This window comes from Peromyscus leucopus, chromosome 2 (assembly GCF_004664715.2).
Source record: "Peromyscus leucopus breed LL Stock chromosome 2, UCI_PerLeu_2.1, whole genome shotgun sequence".
In the NCBI taxonomy this organism is placed as follows: Eukaryota; Metazoa; Chordata; class Mammalia; order Rodentia; family Cricetidae; genus Peromyscus; species Peromyscus leucopus.
In genome coordinates, this window is record NC_051064.1 from 123,837,234 (window position 1) to 123,858,701 (window position 21,468).

Below are 21,468 nucleotides of genomic sequence, written 5' to 3' on the forward strand. Positions count from 1 at the left end.
CATGGAGATCCGCCTGGCTCTGCCTCCCGAGTGCTGGGATTAAAGGCGTGCGCCACCACTGCCTGGCTAAAGTTTCTTAAAGAAGAGTGTCCAAACATGAGCTTTCTGGCTCACCTGCTGACTGTCACTTTGCTAAGTTACTGAACTTTATCCTTGGAGGGACTAGATCATAGAATTGGGACCTGTATTGAGATGTATCTAGAGTGCAAATTCTCCATAATGTATGGAATGCTGGTAAGCATTCTATGAATGTTAGCTGTTGATTTATCAGCTAAAGCCCCAGCAGACACTAAATTTGTATCATTTATCTGGAATGTGTGTGCACACGCATGTGCATGTCATGTGTGGAGGTCAGAGAACAACTTCTGGGAGTAGTTGGTTTTCTCTTACCATGTGGGCTGGCTCTGGATTGAGCTCAGGTCATTAGCCTTGGTGGCAAGCACCTTTATTTGCTGAACCATCTCCCTGGCCATTAAACATGTCTCAGAACTGTTATTATGGCAGAGAAAGGCTCATGTACAGGTTAGATGATGATTTTGTGGAATCCATTCCCAACCTTTTTGTGGGTTCTGGGATTAAAGGGAGGTCTCCAGGTGTGTGTGGCCAGCACCTTTATGACTGATCCACCTTGTCAACCTCTGTAGCATTTTAAGCCCTTTACTTGCCTCTTTCCTATGTCTTCCACAGCTTCCTTTTGAATAGAAATAAGGAAAAGATTTGAAATAAAAAAAACAAATCTATTTAAATTATGTGTACATAAAGCTGGTTGTGGTGGCACATGACTTTAATCCCAGCACTTGAGAGGGAGAGGCAGTGCAAGGCCAGCCTGGTCTACTTAGTGAGTTCCAGGACAGCCAAGGCTACATAGTGAGACCTTGTCTCAAACACGAGTAGGTGTGTCTGTCACATGTAAGTACATACATGTGAGTGCAGATGCCTATAGAGGCAGTCTGCTAAGGGTTCTGGGAGAAAACCCAGGTTCTTTGGAAGAGCAGCAAATGCTCTTAGCATCTCTCCAGCCCCAAAAGATTTTTAATTGAGTATGTGTAGTATGTAGGTACATGCATGTGTGCACAGGTATCCATGGAAGCCAGAAGATTCCCTGGAGCTGGACTTACAGGTGGCTGAATGCCACTGTATGGATGCTGGGAACTGAACAAGTCTTCTCCAAGGGCAGCAAGTGCTCTTAACGGCTGAGCCAACTCTCCAATCCCAAGTTGATAGCTTTAAGGTCACCCAGGAAGTGTGGAACACACCAGGCTATATATTCCCTTCAATCTGAACAGGTGGCCTTATGGAGCTTTGGTAAATAAGCATTTACATCTTGCCAAATTCTAGAGTTCTAAGAGGGGCATGTGGCCTGAAGAGCAAGATCACAGATGTGAGTTTGAGTCCTTTCTTGCGGTCTCATTATTCAAGTCAGTATCTGGTTGTACTAGTCACGTCAGGGGCAGCTAAGGACTGGAGGAAGGCGAGGCATCAGACTAGCACAGAAGTCCCAGGTTCAACCCCAGAAACATTCACTAGTAGCCTCACACTGTGATCTGAATACACCTGCCTCTCCATCTGTAAAACAAAGGAATCAGAATGGTCTGCCTTCCAGAATTGAGAGCAGATGTCCAGTGCACTCAACTTCTTCCCCAGTAACTAGGTAGTGTTTTCCTTCATGAGTCTGGACACTAGCCAGAGGGCCTCCACCTTTTCCACTGTGGACTATGACAGGAGGGCACGTGGGCAAACCAGTAAATTCAACACTAGTGAAGGAAATAATGGCTCTTGAAGTTTACACAGCTGTAAGACATCTGTCAAGGTATGCACCAGGTGATGTGTATCATCCGGCCACTGTGAGGGGGGTGGGGCCGTCTATGGTCACCCATCTCCCATACAAGCCATCCTGAAATTAGCTCTTTACCGTGCCATCTGATCAGCTAGTTCAGCCAAATAGGTGTCTTTCTGTACCACAGGCTTGCAGGTCCATTTGCTTCCATCCTATACAGTGGTCTCAAAGTTAACAGAACTACTCTGGCTTGTGAAGTTCAACCAAGTAACAGAAATTTCATCATACTGTGGACGTTTGCCCACCCCAAGGTCAACTTCTCACATACTATCTATTGAATCACATAGGTGGACAGTATCCCTACACATCTGTGTGAAAACATCCCGCTTCTTTGGAGCTCGTTAAAATTAACAAGGGTGAAAAAAAAGTAATGAGTTCTATAATTTTTCCATCAAGAAAACTCTTGTTGAATGATGTATTTAAGTACTACAACATTTTTATGCCTTTGGGGTAACATTTAAATATAAAGTAGTGGTTCAGAATAAAGCCAGGAATTACAAAACATTTGTTACTGCAAGCAATTTTAATACAAAAGTGTGTCTTGTTTTTAAACAGTTCATTGGTAGAGCTTCAATTTCTGCCTCAATTAAAACCAATTGAGATAATCACACAGCAACATGGTCGGAGCTGACGAGGAACAGCAGCTAAAAAACAGGAGCCCCAGACAGCCCCCCTTTGTGGTCACTTGGTCAGCTGGCTTTATCACACACAAAAAAGACGGAAGCAAACGGGACTGGTGAACAAGTGTGCTGGTGAACTCCGTTAAAGGATGAGCAAGTGTTTGTCTTAGGTCCACATTTCAAAATAGGCTTATGGAATTCATTCCTCAGTTTGTGGGAGGTTGATTGATTTAAATAAATAGCAAAAAAAAAAAAAAAAAAAAAAAGAAAGAAAAGAAAAAAAGCAGATAAACGGATCTGTAATTCACAGTGCCACCAAGGAGTCTCCCTCACCAGGGCCGGGGGCCTGGTGAGCATAGGAGTTCTTAATGGCTAGGCTGGACAGTTAGTTACAAATCAGTTTCAAACCCCAATGTTCTGAAATGTCCTTTCACCCCTGAATCCTAGCAGCTATGTGCCTTTAACACCCAGGACAGAGACATTAGTGTAAGACAGTACTCAATGAACTTCTTTGCTGGATCCTGTGCAAACGGATCTAGAGGAGGTCCTGTCTCTCCAGCGAGAATTCCATGACAGTAAAACAATGGGAATGCAATCCTAGGTGCCCTCTCCTTAGTTCTTGCTAATCCAGGTGTCTGTGATTTAAAAAGAAGAGTTCCTTAAACATTGCGGAATTCTTATTTTTAATATAATTTATCTTGCTGATATAGCAAGTCAAGTTTATAAAGAAGATGCATTTAGGAATAATCCTAAAAGATAAAGCAGGTTTACAACCCTGCGCCACATGAAACCCTATTTAGAGGCTTTTCTTTTTAATACACATTTGTGTCTTGACCTTTTGTTTTCCTCAAATATTTCATCTCTGGGCCCCATCCATTACAGGGTTACCAGGAGGCAAATTTTATCTACATAAATATTCACATGAAAATAGTAACTTACAAAAAGGAAAAAAAAATAAGGCAGCTTCATAACACAATTCTTCTTTTACAATTTTAACAATATAACTTCTCCCGTTCAGAATAAATATACACCCAATGTATGGAGCAGGATTCAAAGTGGATAGTGGTGTGAGGTGCTTGTACAGTGTTATCGCTTGGGACCCGGAGTCCTGGGGGAGGCAGTGGTGGTCTTCTTAGACATGGTTGGGATTTTGGAAGGTTTGGTGAGCCCTCTTCTGGAGCTGCCCTGGCCCCCTGCAGCGCTGCTCTCAGAAGTGTCTGAACAAGCCGACTGAGTCTCTAGGAGGTCAAAGTCAGAGGCATCACTTCCTCTCCGACTGCTGGCTCGACTCCCCGCCCGGCTCCCGGCCCGACTCCCAGGACGGCTGGCGGACTTCTTAGGATCTGGAATTTAAGAGTAAAGCAGGAGATTTGATGGAGAAGGCGTGGTATGGGAACATAAATGACTGGAGGCCAAGGGGTTGCTGCTCTTGATTTGCTGAGTGGCCTTAGGAGAAATCACAGCCATTCTGGATCCATATATATATATATATATATATATATATATATATATATATATATTTTTTTTTTTTGGTTTTTTAGAGACAGGGTTTCTCCGTGTAGTTTTGGTGCCTTCCCTGGATCTCGCTCTATAGACCAGGCTGGCCTCGAACTCACAGAGATCAGCCTGCCTCTGCCTCCTGAGTGCAGGGATTAAAGGTGTGCGCCACCACTTCCCGGCCCAGATCACCTTTCAAAGCTGCTTAGACACCACAGCTCAGGTAGGTGAACTGATGAGGTTGTAGCAAATGTGAGCAGATGGCACATGGAGGTGCAGGTGGGAGGGGAGAAGCCAGGAGGCCAGTTTTCAGGTTCCCAGGAGGAGCTGCTGTTAGCCAGCTTCCCCTTTCCCAGTTCACCAGCAGCCATAAAAAACACAGTGCATTAGGAAAGTTGTTAACAGTTTGCTTCAGCTCTGGGCTGGCCCTTCTTCCTTTCCCTCTCCCAGCTCACCATTGCTGATGCACACAAGGGCTCCAGTGTGCAGTGCAGGAGGTCAGAGTTTGCTGCACTGACAAGAAAAGAGCAATGGCTGCCTCTAGAGTGCAAGTGTCTTTCTGGGCAGGACACCGAGTGCTCTTCCCAGCACCGACTCCTGAGAGGCCGATGCTTGCCCAGTTCCCCCACTCCCAGTCCTGTGCATGGTGGGTCCTTACCTGCCCGGTTAGTTTTGGCACCTGTGGAAGCTGGAGAAGAACTATTGCTGGTGTCGCCAGCGAGGGATGTTCGGCTAGAATGAAAAGTTGGTGTTGGTCGTTTTAGCTTGCTGCCTGCTGCTGGAATAACCTTAAAAATAATAAAAAATCATATTTACTTGATAAAATCTTTAAGTATGTAATTATATAGTCGATTTAAAAGCCTCTTTGTAGACAATCATTTGAAAAAGCAAATTAAAAGTCCAGGAAAACAAAGATTTTTTTTTTTTTTACAAAATGCTTTAATCATGGATTTTAAAAATATTCTCAAGAGGTTTCAAGGTCCAATTAAAAATCTGAGTGTCTTCTAGTGCCTGTTATTCCCTAGGAATGGCAACCTTTCGATGTCTGTTATCCTGCTGATAAACTTCCCTAGGAATATGAGAAGATCTTCAAGTAGTAAGACACTACAGTTACAAATGAATGATGGGTTATAGGAGAAAAACCCAAGAGCCCTGTGCACCGGTGTGCTGGGCCGCACTCTAAGGCACACACAGCGGCTGTAGTCAAGATCTCTCATGAGCACCTCTATGTCTCTGCTTCTCCCTCGGGAGATAAGGGACGGATCCTGTCTCTCCATTTCTATCACACACCCTTCCTGTTCAGCCATCTCAGATGTCTGGGCCTCCTTGCTGTGGGCCCTACGGCCTAGGGAAATCTTGTCCCCTTGTTCTGAACTGAGCCCACACTGTCCCTGCACAGTGACCTTCCTCCCCAAACACACGCTTAGACCATGAACTTCAGGGCTATGGTGAGAGGGCCATCTCATCAGAGAGGCCTCACCTCTCAACACCAATGGAAGCTTCCTTCTGCTTCTGCATCTCCATTTCTAAGGATAGCATTCTTCACTGCTTGACATACAGATATGCTTATTGCCTTTGTCTCACATTAAAGCATCAGTTCCATAAAAGCAGAAACTTCTGAATTATTATGTACTCTTACATCTTAGCACCTACAACTACGTGGCAAAAAAGAAGGACTCCATACCATCTTGCTGAAAAAACAATGCACAGATGCAAATCTTAACCCAAACAAGATCTGTCTTTTATGACTGCTTTTACTGGTAGGAGCTACATTTCCTTACTCACATAGACTTAATGTAGAGAAAGAATATTTTAAAGTCTGTTTTAAAATATTACTTATGACATGGTATACAATTCCAATTTTTCCTTGAAGTAAGTTGGGTAAATTGTTTTCCAGAACCTTTAAGATGCTTCTATAGATAGGAGGATAAAGCACCCCATCTCATTGTGCAGGGTGAATTTCTTCACAAAGGAAAAGCAAAAGCGACAGGAAGTGATTGACACCCAAGCAAGACCTCTCCTCGCCACCCAGGAGAAGGAGCACCAGTTCCAAGAGCTATCCTTCCTGAGCACCGCTGCCTGGAGCTCACAGCTGTGGCGCCTCTGGACTGGGGTTCTAAGTTAAAGCCTGGCCTGGCTACAGAGTCTCAATGAGTAAACAACTTGAAAAGAAAGATTACATTGTAAAATAAAATACCAAAGAACCATTTCAGAACCCTATGGAGTCTGTTGCTAGCAACACCGACACTTTTCACATTTAGGATTTCAATGGACTAGAGCCATCACAGAGGGAAAAAAGCAAGGGCAAGTTAAATATTGGGTTCTCAGGCAGTCAGCCAGTGCCCAGTTCTTAAGACCATAGCCCACAGTTCTCAGATGGAGTTTGAGCTGGGAGTGGGATAAGTCCTTAAGTGGCAGTTCATTCACAGCCCCTGCCTTCTGTGCCCGACCAAAGCAACACTGCTTGGAGGGTTGGAATTCAACATTCTCTGCAGGGGCTGAGAGATGCAAAGTATGCCGCTATTACACAACCTCTCTGCCCAGGTTTTGCTTCAGTTTTTTTCCTTTTCCTCTTTTGAGACAGGGTCTCAATACATGGTCCACACAGCTTTGATGTCCAATCTGCTGCCTCAGCCTCCCAAGTGCTGGGATTATAGGTGTGTGCTACAACATCCAGCCATGTTTTTTCTTTTCTCTAACACTGTTCTTCTAAATGTGTTTAGGTATTTTAATGGCTGTATGTGAACATGTTGGTATGTGTATTCAAATCAAAGCTACAGTAAACCAGGTACCTAAGCCAAGGAACCAAGAAGGTAGAGCTGGAGCCCCAGAGCAGTGGTCACTTGTAGGGAAACTGTGCTTGGCTGGAGTAGAGAGCACCCATGCCTTGGAACCATGTGGCAGCACCAACCACCCTGGGGAGGGATCTTGCAAATCATCCTCCTGTTCTAAACACATAGAACATTGGTGAACATGCACTGTGGTTTAATTTCAAGTGTTTGTAACTCGTCTGTATAGCTGACATTTGGAGATTCCAAGAGACCTAATTACAAGTCATATTAACAAGTAAACAGCCAGGAATGACTGTGATCAATCATCCTGAACAAATGTTATGCTTAAAAATTTATAAAGCTGCTAAACAATCTTGTTTTAGGCATCTCTTATTCATCTCCAATTTTAGTGAATCCGAGTTAAAAACTCCTGAAAACACTTGGCCAACTTGATCAATCAGCTGTGTCAGCAAGCATCCCAGAGATAGAAGAGACATTGGGCTCATGTCAGGAAAAAGAGCTGGGCAGGTTCTTGGCATGAGTGAGGGCCTCTTCGTGACTGTGTCCCACTCAGCAAAGCCATACTCTACCTCAGGACTGAGTAGCTGGAGGTCAGGACAATGGCTGTCCCTGACATGGGTGCCAGCTTTACTGTTTACCAACCAGGGTTTGTCATAACAGCGAGAGAGCTGAAGTGGAGTCTGTGAAAGGGAGATCCAAAGGGAAGGGCAGAAACAATTGAAAAATGGAACAGAAAGGGGAGTAAATTGGGAGGGGGAGGGAAGACACTAAATTTTAAAGAAACAGAAAACAAATAAAATAGACATAAGTCCAATGGGCCGAGATGGAGCAGGTAGAAGGTATTCTTCACGTATATCTCACTGTACCAGCAAGCCCATCTGTCAGCTCCAGTTGCACAGATAGTACCTGGACTTTCCAAACCAGTGACCTAACTCTGGACAAACTCCAACTCAAACTAAGAGTAAGAAGAGAGAAACGTTTCTGATGTAACCAACCTGAACAGGAATTTTACAAAATCCCTCAAAGGTGGTAATCTGTGCACTGTGGGGATCTGGGCAGAGTTGCTCTATGTTTTTACGTTCTTTTCCTTGCTAGGCTTTTCAAGTCTGCCCATCAACGAGCATCTACCAAGACAGGAATAGGGAAGAACAGCACAAGGGAGGTCAGCACACACCTTGGTCCCGCTGGCTGGGGTGGCTGGAGAAGAAGGCATGGACGTACAGCTGTGATTACTCTGACTAGCACTTGAGCTGGAGCGGGTGGGAGAAGCAGCTCGGGAAGATGGTTTGGATCTTCGACCCCGTGATCGGAATGGAGTCATCCCCTGGGATGCCCCTTCTGGCAGGATGAATTTTTCTCGAAGTTCTATGTTAGTTCTGCCTCGTGCTAAAAAGAGAACAAATACACACACATGCATATACTTAGTTATCTTAAAATGTATCTTGGATGGTCATACAGCTGCTTGACCCCATGATAACAGTAAGCTGTGCATAGGTTTTATACCACCTATGGCTTCATGTTTTGAACAGCTTTGTCATGTTCTGCCCCCCAGCAGACACACTGGCTAAGATCTTAGCTTGCTCTAACAAGCCTATCAACAGAGGGCCATCCACTCTGCTGTCATCATCTGGCTTTGCTGCTGTCCCCTGGGGTAAGCACACGGCAGCTGCTCAAGGAGACATAAGTGCAACATGACACAAGCCTCTGATTTTAACCAAACTCCTGTTTTCTCTCTCATAGACATGTGTACTTTTTGCTGAATTTTTACAAGATACATGGTAATGAGATAGTGGAGAAAACACATTAATGGCATCAAGACTCTTCCATTTGAATTCTGTCAATAATAATCCTAAAGGAAGGGGTTCAGAAAGCCAGGATAGTAGAGATAAGGACAGAGTCTTTAAGAAGCAAACATGTAGGGAGAGAGAAAGACCAAGACATGCACAAAACTGAGAGTGAGAATCCGTTAGGTAAAAGCTGAAAGAGCAGTTGCAAGTAGGGGAGGAACTGAAGGGCAAATCAGGAAGAGTACTGAAGGCAAACAGGAGCTGCCTCCTCGCTTTCTGGAGCTATAAGACCAGAACTTCAAATATGGATTTAGTCAGAGATATCAAGTACAGTCAGAACAAATGTTGATGTCAAAGACACTGCTAATTTAAAAGAAATACATTTTCTGGAAAAGATCCTTTGATTTCTCACTGGACAGTGCCCTGCAGTAACCTCAGACCTGTTCGTTCCCTATCAACTGTTCATTTGAAGAAGATATTAAACCTATCTGGCAGGTGGTAGTGGAACCCTAATTGAATAAACATTTGATAGTTCCTTTCTAAACACACTGCCTGAGGGGAGGAAAAAAATCAACAGAGGATACAAGAGGAAGCCTTGGGAATGGCAACTAGTTGGGGACAGCCACATTTAAAATGTTTTAGAGGAGGCTATATATAGGCAGGTGGTAGCATGAACCAGCTACTTCAGACTGAGGCAGGGAGGATGCTTCAACCCACCAGTTTGAGACTAGCTTGGGCAAACAGAGCAAAATCCCATCTCAACACACACACACACACACACACACACACACACACACACACACGGACTATCTGTAGTAATGGAGTGATAAGATTATGTTCCTCCCATACTATAATTTATACAGTGTTACCACATGCAATACTATACTTGATTTTCATTAGCATCTTTATCCCACTAGACAAAGAAATGAAGTGCCTACAAAGACTGGTCAAATCACAGCAGAGGCAGCCTGTCTATTAGCTATTCTCTCTACCCTGCCTCCAAGCCATTCCTGGCCATTTTCTTTATGACATCATCCACATCAGCTTATTTCCACTACGCCATGGCATTTGCTAGGTAAAGGTCTACTTCATAAGGGACCTTCTTGCAGTCCCAGAAGCCATGTAAATGCCAGGTATGGAGGGGGCATTTGTAACCCCAGCGCTAGGGAGAGGAGGCGGCAGATCCTGGGGGCTCACTGGTTAGTCAGTCTAGCCCAAACAGCAAGCTCCAGGGTTAGTGAGAGAAATGCCTGAGGAAGACATCCCAATGTCAGCCTCTGGCTTTTACAAGCTTCAGCACACCTGCACTCCTCCTCTAAGAACAGAAGTTGCTCATTCTTACATCCTATAGCAAGCACATCACCGTTAACATACTGGCATGTCTTTGTTTCTTTGAGCAACTGTATACATACTTTTAATACAAAGGTATCAGGAATATTTCTCCATTTCCTATGTGTCTTATGTTAAACTTCAACTAACTTTAAAGTATAATTTCATCATATATATGTCACTTTACTGGTTAAATGTTACACTTCTAATTTGCTAATAGTTTTAAAAATACAGTATCCGATACTGTGACAACTTCTAAACTATTTTTGTACATATTCTGACATTTCCTAAGGATAAATTTATACAAGCAGCTTTGCTGGGGGAGGGAGACATTTCTCCAGAGGTGTGTGCTCCTTTAGTAGCCCTAACTAAACTCTGGTTCAGTGGGCTCACACATGAACACGAGTGCGCACCCGTTCAGAGTTCTCAGCCAGCCAAATATTTTTTAGATTATGAGTGTCTTGTCTGCATGTATGTATAAATACCATGTGTGCCTATGACTGTGGAGGTCAGAAGAAGGTGTGGAATCCCCTAGAAATGGAATTATGGATGGCTGTGAGCCACCAGATGGGTTCTGGGAACTGAATCTGCTGTGCCCTCTGTAAGAGTAACTCTAGTTACTGAGCCAGCTCTCTAGCTACTTATTTTATAATGTGTGTGTGTGTGTGTGTGTGTGTGTGTGTGTGTGTGTGTGCGCGCGCGCGCGCACATGGGTGCAGGTGCTCACAGAAGCCAGAAGAGGGCATTAGATCCTTTGGAGCTAGACTTACAGGCAGTGGTAAGTCTCCTGATAGGGGTGGGAACTGAACTCTTAACTGCTGGCCCAGTCATTTCTCTAGCCCTGAAAACTATCTTTTAAATCTCCATAAATGAAGATTTCTAGATCTTTATTACCTGAGGGAAGTAATGTCTAACCCTTTAAAATATACACAGTACATCAGACAAGGTCTAGTCATTTTTAAAAATCACCAACATGCCCCAGCGTGCATGTGTATGTAAGCTGGAGGACAACTTCAGGGGTCAGTTCTCTCCTTTCACTACGTAGGGTCCAGTCACCAGGCCTGGCAGCAAATGCCTTTACCTGCTGAGCCGTCTTACCTCACTAGGCCTAGAAGCACTGTTTTTATCTCCATCCAAAGCACTATGTATGATCTCCTTTGTCACAAAAACAAACAAAAAGACCCACTGTGGCAGCATCAGAAAACTATATAAATAGCAGACCCACCTAGTGGAATATTATTATTTTTTAAATTTGGCTAAACCAACACATTATTTGAGATTGTTTATTGTTTCAGTAGCTATGTGAAAGGAAGTAATAAGTGAATTGGTCTTAATAATCTTGTCGATAATTCTATGATGTCCTCAGCATATCATCCTCTATAGTTCATAGGCACAAAGAATACAACAGCAATTGGCCTACAGAAACCCTAGATAGGTCCTTATTCACTTAGTCCATTTTTTTTTTTTTTTGGTTTTCGAGACGGTTTCTCTGTGTAGTTTTGGTGCCTGTCCTGGAAATCGCTCTGTAGATCAGGCTGGCCTTGAACTCACAGAGATCCACCTGCCTCTGCCTCCCGAGTGCTGGGATTAAAGGTGTGCGCCACCACCACCTGGCTTCATCTGTTTTTTGATGAAGGGTTTTACAATGTGGCCCAAGCTACAATTCTTGATCCTCCTGCTTCTGCCTTAAATAACTGGAATTATAGGCAAATAGCAAGTAACTTGTCTTCTTGATGTTCACGTCCCTCCAACTTACTGGCACGCCCTCCAGCCCTTGGTGCTTGCTTCTAGCACTGTTTTGATGTGACAAGAAAGTCCACTGGTGGTAGTTACTGAAAGCTGCTGGTAAGTTCTATTTCAGTCAATGGGCAGAAGTTGATTGCCAAGCTCCAAGGAGACATTCCTGGAGAGTTGGAGTGTCTTACCTTTGCTCTGAAGGATGAAGAAGAGGCCTACCAGTTCCGACAGAAAATAGTATTAGGTAGCCCTCCCCAATTTCCTTGGCGTTCCAATTTTTACTGAGGAAGATAAAGGTAAGCAGAGAGTATTCTCGCCAGCCAGCAGCATAACACAAGTGTGAACAGAGCAGGCAGGCAGCAAACCAACAGGCAACCAAAGATCATGAATGCCACATGCAGTGTTGGTGTTGCTCAGCCTAACTATATACACGACAGGGAAAACGGGACGATAACAGATTTAGAGAACATTGCTTCATGTTTTTACAGAGATAAGGTTAAAAAGATGCATATCTTGTTCAAGTTCATGATACGATTAAATACTAAAACTGACTAAGTCTTTTTAGAGTTTATCGGAAAAGGTATTGTCAAACTTAAATTTAAAAACTTCTGAAAGCAATTATTACTCCTCAGCTATTATTCTGGCCTATTGGAGTAAATGCAGAATGAATTAAAGAGAAGAAACTCATAGATACTCCTGCACTCATGTGAGAACCATACCCTTTAGGTATCTCTAAATCTTTCAGAATGATTGAAAACCACTTCCAAAGAAGTTATGTAACTGTGTTGCAAACATTTATCTTTGTTTAACTTATGAATAAGCTTTAATAATCTAATTGCATAGGCTGGACCAACTATATACACAGGTAACATGTGAGAGTAGGGTGGTGGTAAGGACCACCACTTAGGAACCTGGCTGGCCCTTAAGTTACTTAAAATTTCCTTATCTCAAGCTCCTACCCTATAAAATGGAGATAACAGAATCTATACCTCATAGGATAGATATGAGAAGCAAATGTGTTCTTATTTGTAAAGTGCTATATGTAGAGGTATTTATTTATTTACTTACTCTATGTAGAGGGTATTTGGTAAATAGTAATCAAATTCTGTGGCTACTCTCTCATTAGAAATATTTTATACCCTGTCAATATGGAGTTGTTGAAAAGCAATGGTGTGGCTTTTTGAGCATTCATCAAGGCAGTGGATCTCACAGAGCCAAGAGATGTTACAGTTTAGGAAGCAAAGCCATTCTCAAAGGACCAGGTGTAGGGGAAGAGGGACAAAGCATAAAAGCCAACCTATGGGAGACTGACTGGAAATCGAAGAGCTGGAATCAGAACGCTTTATTTTACTCCCGGGATGATGAACTGGAATAAAAAAGATGTAAACACAAAGACAGAGACAGAGCAGGAAACACAGAAACCAGTCAAGGAAGACAGAGACACCTGGGGCTCCTGTGCGCCCATATGGAGCTCTCCTAACAGGAAAAGGGGTGGGCGTGGCTGGGCAAGATGCAGCAGCTGGGGTTTGGCCATTTGTCCCCTAGCTGCAGCTATAAGTACTAGCTGCTCAGGCTGTGCTGAGGTTTTCTTTTGCCTGGGGGTGGCTGTCTTTTCATGTCTTGCTCAGGCAACCGTCTGTGGGGCTGCAGGCACATGTCCTCTAACTTCCCCCAATCTAGGACCATCACTAGTCCTCTGGATGGGAGGAGCTTAGCACGCTCCGAATATCAGCCACAGGAATTACAGGCTAGAGGATCAGAGGCTCTAAGAAGAACCAAGGCTTCACACTAGGTTAGTGCTAATGTCACACCCTAACATAAATAGGTAACACCAACAAATTCTTTTTCTGTCTTGGAGACAGGGTTTCTACTCTAGTTCAGGCTGGCCTTGAACTTGCCATGAACCTGAGGATGACTTTGAACACTTCATCTCCTCCCTCTACCTCCCAAATATGAAAGCCTAGAGACACCAACAATTTTTTTTTGGGGGGGGGGTTTCGAGACAGGGTTTCTCTATGTAGTTTTGGTGCCTGTCCTGTATCTCGCTTTGTAGACCAGGCTGGCCTAGAACTCACAGAGATCCGCCTGGCTCTGCCTCCTAAGCACTCCTAAGCACCACCTCCTGGCCACCAGCAAATTCTCAATTCTCATTCCTGTGTTCTTTCCTAACAGCATCAGCGTCTTCAGGTTTTTCTCCCTGAAACCTCGAGGTTCTAATCTGTGTTGGATGGGACAATATCAGACATCTTAATAACAAGGCAAAAATCAGAAAGACCACCATCAATGCTTCCCAGAAAATCAGTGTGGGTTGATATTACATCCTTCCATGTCACCCATGGTTGGGGTGCTTCCTTACCTCGGCAGGGATCGTTTTTCACTAAAAACTCATCCAAGGCCATCCATCCTCCACCAACACGGACCATCACAGTGCTGCGCAGAATACGGACCAGCCGCAACTGCTGAGAATCCCCAAACTGGAATCAAGGGGAAATTCAGTTAACAGGAACACCTTAGTGTAGACTTATATCCCCCCACATTCCCAAAGCAGACTGTATTCAGACAGGAATGATGTGGCAGTTGGGGAAGAATTTTTAACTCCACTTTGCATTTTTACATCGTCATAAAAAGGCTAGAAAACAGAAAAGCAGCAAGACTGCACCTATGAACCGCTGTCGTGAAATCCTTCCCCTGGGATAAAATTAGCTCCTGTACCAAAGGTAGAGGAGGCAAGATGGACATGTATTTGTTCACTTGGATTCCTATGAAGGTTCTGCTAAAGTGAGCACCTACACTGTTATGCTTATTTTCTTAGAGAAAGGGGGTCAACTTCTGAATACAGTGTGCTGGAAAGTTAAATGGATGGTAGCAAATACTAAGTCAAGCATTAAAGAAACTCTTGCAAAGCATCCTCATTACGAGCTTAGGAAGAAGTTTGGTTTTTCTTCAGCCGGTTCTCAGAAGTATACCCTACATATATTCTGACTGTGATGTCACCAGGAGAAAAAGTTTTCAAGCTGAATAAATGATTAGATAGAATTAAAATTTAGTTGAAGAAATAGAAATTTTAATCTCTTATCATGATTAGAAACAGTGTTCAATAATCATTCTGGACCTTAGAACAAGTATGTCGGGCTTCTTCTTGTCTCCCTTCCTAATCTCCTACTTCCCAGTTCTACCTTAGTATTTGGAGCTTCCCAGTGTATAAATCATCCTTTTTCCAAAGTGAAGAAGCAACAAAAGAGAAGCACACTAAGATTTCAAAGCAAACACCAAACCAAAAGTCCACAAAATAGAATTCCTAAGGTTATTAAGGAGACTTTTGGGGCAGGGAGGTAAAGAGAAGGACCTAACTTCTTAATTAGGGTTTTCAAAGTTACAGGAGAATCATAACTTTGAAACAGGGGGAAAAACTGAAATTGCCAGAAAGGATGTCTGAGGAGGATACACAACCATCCTCCTCAGTAACAATAAGTGGGTGGTTACCTCTGTATTCCTCTGCTGCTCTGACTCAAATGCACTATATGCATAGGCAGAAGTTTGGAAAATGCTTTCTCTTCCCTCCCCAGCCATTTATTCCAAAAACAAATAGTCTTACACCATTTGTCTCATACAGCACTTAAATGTTTACACAAAGTGGCCCAAGTGACAACACGGGGGAGCAGAATCAACACTTCCCACAACTGTAAGGAAAAGACCCTATCGTGGAGGGAACAGGTTCTGGGGATGACTGATGTGCCATTAGTAACCTGAGCCACTATTTTGGGTTTCCTCCGGATAGATGAGGAATGGAAAGGATATGCACCTGTGTGTCTCCCAGAGTCAAAAGGAAAGGGTGGTCTAGGTGACTTCTTAGAATGCTACACCCTCCAGTTTGTTATCCACTGATCTCAGGGTTGCTTTTCCTTAGTATCTCCCCAAAGCTGTTGGAAAGATTCTAATTTGTTTCTGTTGAATGCAGAGACCCAAACACTCTAGGTGGTGGGAGGGCTATATATCTCTAAAGACCTGCAGAACAAGGCTGGGGAGAGCCAGAGAGAACTCAGAGGCAGAATCCTGGCAGTCACTGTGTCCTTCTCAGACAGGGACTTAAGTTCTTATGACATTAGCTGTGTGAGTGTGCCATGCAACCTTTGAGGCCTCCAGTACTATAAAATGCACTTCATAATTCTGCCCACAACATTAGAACAACTCATCAAATCCCCCCCAGGTTAATGGAGTAGTAGAGGAGGGTGTCCGTGCCCCATCAAAGGGACCCCACCTAAGAGGTGCAGCCATCAGAAGCAGGCATGCTGAACACTTGACTATAATTGTTCCTGACTAGTTGTAGCACTGGGGACAGACTCTAGGGATGTGCAAGGCAAGTGCTCTGAGATACACTATTAGCTTTTTTATTTTTATTTTCAAAATTTGAGACAGGGACTTGTTAGATTTCTAAAATTGACATCAAACTTGCCTCCCAAGGAGCTAGGATTATAGTTATAAGGAAGGCATTATGCCCAGCTTGTGAGAATTTATTTAAAACCAACCCGACTGTTCTCAGTCTTACATTTTTCTAGTATTTGTTATTCCCACTGGCCCAGAATATTACTGTAGTTAGTGATTATTGCAGTAACTAGACTTTAACAGTGATTGAGGACTTCAAATTAACTCTTAGTGTTTCTGACTTCCTGCCAGATAGATTGATTTTATTCATGCAACTTCCTTCCACATTTGAGAGACAGCACCCAAGAACCCTCAAAAGAGATCTCAAAGGTTAGAGTTGCCAAGTGGAGTCAAGACTTTCAATACTTTGTGCAAATCAAATTTGAGCCCATTTCATTTTGAATGGTTCGCTATAATCTGCAAATTTTAGGCAGAAGTCAATTATGCTTTCCACATTATAATCTGTATTATAAAATATAAACATAAATACCTATAACTATTAAGTTAGTACTTAGATAATACCCTCAGGACTTTTTGACTCAAGTATACATTACGAAATTTGTATTAACTATTAAAAGACTGGTAATGAATCAGAACTGTGTCAATGGTACTCTGACCCCAAATATAGAAGTGTAAGACCAGGCTCTTTACAGGTGGAATGGATGATATCAGAGCCACGATTTTTCCTGAGTCATCACCGTTATAACTCAGTGCAGCATAATATCATTGCTTTAGCCAGCCTAATTGGAATGGCAAATTTCATTTTATAAAAAAAATATAAAATTGTATCTTTTTGCTGATAAGATAGCTTTGTGATAATAGCTGTTAGCAGTTTATCCACTTGGTAAGACAACCAGATGTGACCCAGGCATGCTTCCGATTATGTCCTTTCCCCATAGCAAAGAACAGGCAACACCAGTTACAAAGACCACATTCACCGAGGACATTGCAAGGCACACTGTACCTGATTGCCGAGGAAGAACTATGGACAGTAAGAGAAAAGGAGCGGGCGGGGGGAAAAAGAGAACATTTTGTCAAGTCAACACTAGGAAACAGCAGCTTCATCGTATTCCCAGACTAGGTACACACTGACCACGCTCTTATGGGAACGATTGTACAAATCAAGCCCCCACTCTCTGTCTTGTACTGCTTTTGCACCCCATCTTACTCACTGGTGATTAAACAAACTAACAAAAATAAACACCAGAAAACAAAACCCAACATGTAAGACAAATCTCCCTGGAGCTTACTGTGTTCTGGGCTTGGTGTATTCAGGACACTCCTAAATGGGCTGCTGAGCCCAGGATTCCGTACATGCTACACAAGCACTTTCCTAATGGAACCTGGATATTCCTGTGTCTCAACTGAAGATGGCCATCTAAATCTTCTTTGACAACCATAGATTTTTTTTTTTTTTTTAATTTTATGGCATCTTGACAAGCTGATGAACAGTTTAGGAGTCCTGGTTTAGGTTTCTACTACATCCCTGACTCTAGCTCCAAGAGAAGCTAAAACACAAGTATAGTTTACTATTCCTTCTGGTCAAACCTAGCAAGTCTTTCTAGGGAAGGAGCCTGGCTCTCCAGTGCATGTAGGTTCCAGCTGTAGACCAGCTCAGCACAGGAACACTAAGGTGCTGGGGCCTTGACACAGTCTTCTATGAGCATGGGAGCCACTTATATTTATAATGACCAGTTCTTGGGAATAAATCATCACTCTTTTTTAAGTGAAAAAATTAGAACAGAGGAACATTTGTATGTGCACAAACACATCAGAGGGAAGTTTTGGGGTGTTTCTCCTTTTGCCATGTGGGTGCTAGGACTTGAATCAGGTTGTCAGAATTGGTGGCAAGCACCTTTATATGCTGAACCATCTCCAGCCCTTCAGCCCTATTTAAAAAGAAAAAAAAAAAGAAAAAGAAAAGAAAGAAAAAAAATTGATATATTTTTTTCGATATAGCTGTGGGGTAGCTGGAACATACTATGTAGAGTTGGCCTTGAGTTTGCAATGATCCTTCTGCATTTGCCTCCCAAGTTCTGTGGTTGTAGGCAGGTTACCAGGTTCTGTTCATGAGTCATCTGCTAAACTGTTTCCCAAGGTTCCTTCCCTTTCCTCCCCTGAAGACTTCAGAGAGCAGTGAGATAAGGGTTCGAAAACGTTTTCTGCCTTCTCAAACATAAGCTAGGGTCTCCCCGGATAATGGTAACTTTTCAGGTGAAACTGCACAAGACACGAAACCTGACACCTAGGGATGAAGGTCGTGGTTCTAGGCCTCCGGGAGGCACCAGGAGTGAAAAGGCAGGATGACTCAGGAGAAAATGACCTCCACAAATGGTTGGGTTCTCTTCCTTACCCGGTATTTATTCTCTCCGATCTGTTCCACCTGAAATCTTTTTGCACACTTGCACTGTGCCACTTGTCTTGTGACCTGTTGGTTGTAAACAGCAAAAGGGTGTAAGGGCAGAGAAACACTTTGTTTTAAAATGTAAACAGAGAAGCTACTGATTATTTGTTTTTTAAACATTTTTGCCTTTTTCCTTTGGAAAAAGGATCTTACTCTGAAGTCTTGGCTGTCCTAGAACATTCTATGCAAACTAGCCTGGTTCCCAACTCAGATCTGTCCACCTTTGTCTTCCAGTTGCTGGGGTTAAAGGCCTGTGCCTGGTTCATTTTAGGCTTTTAACACATGCATTTATCTTTTATTCAAAATTTAATCCTACTTGAGATAAAAAAAGATTTTGAGAAAAAAATAGCAGATGAAAGAAATATTCTTCATCATTGCTTCAAAATTCTTTAGAGGAAATGTACTAATACAGACCTATCAAAATCAAATGACCAATACAGTAACTCACAAACTGAGCCAAATTTCTACCCAGAACCCCAAAGTTCCCAGGAAATCAGCCTCTTTACATATTCATATGGTTCCAGGGATTGGATTCAGGTCATCAGGCTTGCATGGGGCAGCACTTTTCCCCACTGGGCCATCTCAACAACCCCATTACACAGTTTACCCCTTCATCTGATCCCTTACGAAATCCCTCCTTGAGCCTCATGGTACCAAAGACGTGAGTAGCAGAATTGGATCCATCCTCTAGACCAAGCTACCACTCAGTAGTCAAAGGCCCTCTAGAGCTTGTTGAAACATTAACTCTAAATGATTACTTCCCAACATGATTCACACACCCAAATTCAGGGTATAAACCTATGGTCAAAATATTCTACTCCAAATATTCTCCACACCTCATCTTCAATTTTATCTGCATCAGTTGTTGGTCGATAGGCGTCCTTGTTGGGATGTAGGGCAGCCACAAATTCATAGTAGTCAATGTAGCCATCCCCATCTCTGTCAAAAATGTCAGCCACAGCTGTCATCTCTAACTTGGTGGTAGGGAACTCTGGGGAAAGGAAAACATAATTTGAAACATTGTGAGGATTTGAAACACTGAAACATATGTGGCTGGTTGGTAATTATACAAGTTCCTGAAGGAAACAAATTATATCTTGATTTTTTTCCCTAAACACCCCCACCCCCACCCCCACATATTTATCTACTCAGGAAAATTCAGGAGATAACAAATTTTAAAGATATAAATCGTTGGCTCAACTGTTAATCTAATTTAAAAAAAGATACAAATCATTTTGAAAATGTATCACCCAAGGACTACTACTCATTGTTCATTTCTTAATTTTTTTACCTACAGATCCCTCTTTTTTTTTTTTTTTTTTTGGTTTTTTTGAGACAGGATTTCTCTGTGTAGTTTTGGTGCCTGTCCTGGATCTTGCTCTGTAGACCAGGCTGGCCTCGAACTCAAGAGAGTCTGGCTTTGCCTCCTGAGTGCTGGGATTAAAGGCTTGCACCACCATTGCCCGACTTGTTTGTTTGTTGAGACAGGGTTTCATATAGCCCAGGCTGGCCAAGGATGACCTTGAACTTCTGATCTTCCTTCCCTGCCATAACTTCCCAAGTGCTGGGATCACAGATGTGTACAAACATAATCAGTTTATGGGGTGTTGAGGATAGAATCTAGGGCTTCATACATGCCCCGCAAGCACTTCAATAACAGAGCTATATAGTATATAAAGTATATAAATTATAAATATAAATAAAAAGTAGTATCAGACTTCATATACAGTGAAAACTATAAACTAAGACAATATTACAACCGTCCATAGAATTACCACTCATCTTAAGATTTATTCATGCCAGCACTGTGGGATGCTTAGAATGATGGCATTACTCTAACAGTGTGACTTTGGAATAGCACCCTGTCCTCTTTAAACTCTACAATCATGTTTAAACTCTTCCTATACCTATGGAAATAAGATTCTGCCATCTATGAAAACAACAGACCACACTCAGCAGAGAGCTTCTTCCCTCAGACTATAGGTCTTACTTCAGAAAGACCCATTTCCCAGAATGTTACAACTTCTACCAAGTGTGAGGAATCCAGGTGTGACCTGTGTGTAGAGTAAGAATCAACTTACTGGATGCTAAAATGCCATCGATAAACTCCTGACGCGTTATCTTCCCATCCTGGTCTTTGTCAATACGCCGGAAGAAATCCATGACTCGAGATTTTTTGTGATTCATCCACCGCATATACTTTTTCCTCCAGACATCAAAGTCAAAGTTGGCAAATTCCTTTAACTAGATGGAAGTCAGAGGTGTTAGTAAACCTTGCTGCTTTAGACCCAGAGCATATCTAAATTCTCAGACATTCAGAAAAGCCATGCAGGCCTTCCAGGGGGGCACCAACAATGCTATTCATTGGTTGTTCACTTGTGAAACCACAATCTGCCTCCTTCACTTAAAGACTCGGCTGTTTAAACAAGCTGTGATATCATGGTGGAACAGGAGAAACAGTGACTGAAAAACAACTTTGGAAAATAAGGAGCACGCAACAAGAATGGGGAGAGACAGTCTTGCTTTCTCTTTTGACTTTTCCAAGGATCATCTACTTAGATGTAAGGGATGGATTCTGTCCTAAAGGGAAGGCCTCAACACCCCTCTCTTAGGCTGTATGGAAGGCACTATAAACACACATAGGAACCACATTAAGAGGCTCATGCTTCCCATCATTTTCTGAGATCTTAAAGATCGAGATGGAAAGCATTAAGAATGCAACCCTACATCCAAGCATGTTTCTTTGGAATTTCACCAGAGGGAGCAAATGCCCACCCAACATCTGTATTAAATAGTTGATTGATTGGTGTTGATTGGTGGAAAGCAGGCCTGTATAAAGCGCAGGGCTTTTTTTTTTTAGCTACTTGGACTATGTTAGTGATTCTCACTTAGAATGACTTAACAGCACAACATTTTCCCCTTTCGTCTTTCAAACTCCAAAGTTGGAAGGAATCGGGGAGGAGGGAAGGTGGCAAGAACCAATGTGCTTAAAATGCAACTGACCTACGGAAGGAACAACAAAAAACACAGAACACTCACTTCC

The 21,468-nt window shown here is 42.8% G+C and overlaps 1 protein-coding gene across 1 annotated transcript in view; it reads right to left on the reverse strand.

The window, feature by feature from the left end:
• Positions 1-2,238: 2,238 nt before the first annotated feature.
• The window catches only part of Macf1 (microtubule actin crosslinking factor 1), a 339,831-nt gene continuing 320,601 nt past the window's right edge, over positions 2,239-21,468 (reverse strand). Inside the window, exons 92-99 of the mRNA XM_037203340.1 lie at positions 20,507-20,669; positions 19,262-19,416; positions 18,375-18,449; positions 16,986-17,003; positions 13,956-14,073; positions 7,921-8,132; positions 4,613-4,742; positions 2,239-3,800 (exon numbers count right to left, since the gene is read on the reverse strand). Of these exons, the coding sequence (XP_037059235.1) occupies positions 3,544-3,800; positions 4,613-4,742; positions 7,921-8,132; positions 13,956-14,073; positions 16,986-17,003; positions 18,375-18,449; positions 19,262-19,416; positions 20,507-20,669 (1,128 nt within the window). The 3' untranslated portion in view covers positions 2,239-3,543. The remainder of the gene's footprint in view (positions 3,801-4,612; positions 4,743-7,920; positions 8,133-13,955; positions 14,074-16,985; positions 17,004-18,374; positions 18,450-19,261; positions 19,417-20,506; positions 20,670-21,468) is intronic.